Here is a 3,317-nt window from a genome sequence, read left to right on the forward strand (position 1 = left end):
TTATCCATTCACCGTACTTTTTAGTGCTTTTACCAGCGTAGACAGTAATCCTTGAAATTTTTATTTGAACCTCAATATTTGCAAATGATCTATGTGTATGGATGTTACAAAATATTGTCTCATTTGATGTATTATCGACGTAAAGATTCTAGTCTTTAAATAGCAAAAAAAAAAAAAATAAATAAATAAATAAAAATAAAAATAAAAAAAATTGAAGACTGTAAACCTATAGGGTTTAGCACAGACATATTGTTTGAACATAAAGAGTTGTCATTGGCTTACAAGACGCTTCTCCAATAAATCATATAAGGTGCTCTCTTAGCTTGTTTACATTCTTTTTCTTTTTTCTTTCTTTTCTTTTTTTTTTGGTAACCTGGATGTCACAAAGTGGTCATTTTGTGTTTGATGACGTTACTATCACTTTGAAAAATATCACTGGCCTGTAAAACGAGTCAGTTTACGGTATTTGTGGCTATAGTCATTTAGGAATATAAGAATCTTCAATACCAGAAGTATCTAAAATCCTATGAACACCTGTACATGTAGATGTCATATAAGCTTACAGATAAAGCCAGCAGGCCATTGATAACTTGACTGATTTCTTTTTTAGTCGGGAGAGACCAGGGGCAATTCCGTTCCAGTTCCAACTTGGGGTTGGACAAGTCATTCAAGGATGGGAAAAAGGTCTATTGGACATGTGTGCAGGGGAGAAGCGAAAGTTATCCGTTCCCTCCAGATTGGCCTATGGGGAACACGGCTCAGGTAACAACTTTTGTCAATTGTTGCATGTTCTGTAAACTTTTCACTCCTACTGAAACTGAATATGCAAATCCTATCCTATATATCAGGTAAAACTTTATCATTTGGAGCTCTAGTGTTGTAAGAATGCAGGCGCCGGAACATAGATCAATGCCTCTCTCTCTAAAAAAAAATGCTGATTGTTAAATTTACGCACACTTTGAAACAAGACACACACGGTGTAATCTTCGCCAATACGTAACTCTGCTCTATTTATCAAATGACCGAGGTTATCTGAATATCTTTCATTCCATCAAATCAATGCGTTGTATGCTATCCGTCATGCATCATTCATAGCACATTACAATGAGATTTCAATATAATTAACGTGCACCTGTCAACCTTTGTAATCTTCGTAGAGTAGTAACTGTGCAAAGGAAGCATTGCTAAGGTCGTTACTAACTCGTTTGTCTATTTTTGGCTGGAATGTCTATATTGTTATTAGCTTTAAAAACTTAAGATTGAAGTTTTTCTGTTTTAAGGGCGTTGAATATATAGGCGGTCAAGACCACAAATGGATATGCATCTACACTTTTTAATGTGTATTTGAAACTAATCTAGCATTGTATGCAGCTTACACCATCTGCAGCTTCCAATATGTTAGCAAATTGCTTCTTTTATCATTTACTGACAATTACCGTTCCCCAGTGTGTACAAGCCTAATTACAACGACTTAAATCAATTTACAATAAAATATTAAAAATTGAACGAAGATACAAGATCTCCCCGGGGACAGTTCGATTTTACTCTACTAATTTACTAATTTGTCCGCACTTTTCTTTCTGACCTTTGAACGTAGTAACGTACTATGGTGTACAATTTTCATCTTTTTCAGGATTGGTTTAAAAATACTTGTATTTTACAGCATATGTTTCAGAACTTTTCAATATGATTTAATTCGATTTATGAATAGTTGTAATCATAAAAACATAACAGTGTTTTAAATTTTAAGTAATTAATTAATTAATTTGATTGATTAATAAATTATCTTCAGCACCAATCATCGCCCCCAATTCTGATTTGGTGTTTGAGGTAGAGCTGATCCAGATCCATGACGGACCAAAGCCACCAAACGTATTCAAACTCATAGACATCGACAGTGACAACCACTTGACCAAGGATGAAGTAAGTATCAGACTCGGGACGTGCTGAAGTTATAAACGTTTCTTGACCATTGGTCCACTCTATCCAGACACGTAGTTTCAGGACTAGATAGATTGCGAAAGAAATTGGAAGAACTCCATCCCTCTATTCCAAATAAGATGTTCAAGTTTACACCCTTTTTTCTTTTTTCGTTTGTTTGTCAACGTTTTCTCAGCTAAATTGATATTTTTCTCTGGCTGCCTCCTGTCAATATGATACTATACCTGCCTGGTACCACCCAATCTAGCTGCAGAACTGTAGCTCTCTGCTTGAGAAAATTCGGACAGACAAAGCAGAGTAGTGAGCGACAAAAAATTGTCGGCGTAAATCGAAGGTTTTTACAACGCTTGGATCTGTAGCTCTCTGCTTTATCTGTCCGCAAGCTGAAAATCATGTCGAGTCTTTATCTTCGGTAAATTAGAATATTTGGATATGTCGTCTACCTCAATATAATTTTTCCTCAGTATAAAATAACTAGATCTTGATCTTCGTAAATACAAAATTACATATTTGAGGAAATAATAAAGGATCGATGAGTGTGTATTTGAGTATTCTTCACAATGAGTCATTAAGTTCTTCATGCACGTCATAAAAGATCTTTCTCTTCGGGCCTACATGTCATATTTATCACGGGGACCCGACGTTACTTTGTTTTCTTTTAATGAAAAATTATACCCCTACCTAAAAGGGATACTTTTTTCTTAAAAGAAAAATAAGTAACGTCAGGTGCATGTATATTATCATCAACGCATGATAATACTGCATGCATTTTGAGATCATATATTGTTATCCAAGCATTATAAACCTTCTAGTTGTAAACCTCGCGACGGAGTGAGAGGGTAATCTAGTAACGCAACTCTGGTTGAGTGAGTTAGTGCTGTAGAGAACTGAAGTGGCGTAATTTGCATCAGGAACGACATGCTCTTTGCGAGGGCAGGGGTGCTCCGCCTGGCTTTTTGTAAAACAAGTCGTTGTACATTTTATGTTGGTCTCTGTTGATTGGTGGTGATTTAATTTACAAAGTTTTTCCTAATAGCATTTGGCCCCACCTGCGGTATTTCTGTCCAGCTCTAAAATTTTGTATTGTTTTATGTGATTTTGAGATTGATCACTGATCATTACTTCGCGATTCATTTATTTTACTCGAAAAATATTTCCTCATGGAGTTCTAAGGAGAATAAATCACAACAATATTAATGGAGTAAAATTTACATTTCAAAATATGTTTTCCTTAAGAGTCTACGCAATTTATTAAGTTCACGGTTCTCGTGAACTACCTAGGAATGAATAGAATACTTTCACTGTGACGCAATACAGTAAAAAAAATACTGCACCTTTTTTATTACAAGAAATGGGGGAAAATAATTTAAAATCTC

The 3,317-nt window shown here is 35.1% G+C and overlaps 1 protein-coding gene across 1 annotated transcript; it reads left to right on the plus strand.

The window, feature by feature from the left end:
* Positions 1 to 571: 571 nt before the first annotated feature.
* On the plus strand, positions 572 to 1,950 carry LOC134238202 (uncharacterized; the record flags this gene model as incomplete). The annotated part of the gene is made up of 2 exons (XM_062720317.1): positions 572 to 762; positions 1,793 to 1,950. Coding segments are annotated over 2 exons (349 nt in total), but the record flags the coding sequence as incomplete, so codon positions are not given.
* Positions 1,951 to 3,317: the final 1,367 nt, after the last annotated feature.

The sequence above is a fragment of the Saccostrea cucullata genome, unplaced genomic scaffold (genome assembly GCF_032062105.1).
Source record: "Saccostrea cucullata isolate Sc308-1 unplaced genomic scaffold, CSIRO_AGI_Scuc_v1 ctg21713, whole genome shotgun sequence".
NCBI lineage: Eukaryota > Metazoa > Mollusca > Bivalvia > Ostreida > Ostreidae > Saccostrea > Saccostrea cuccullata.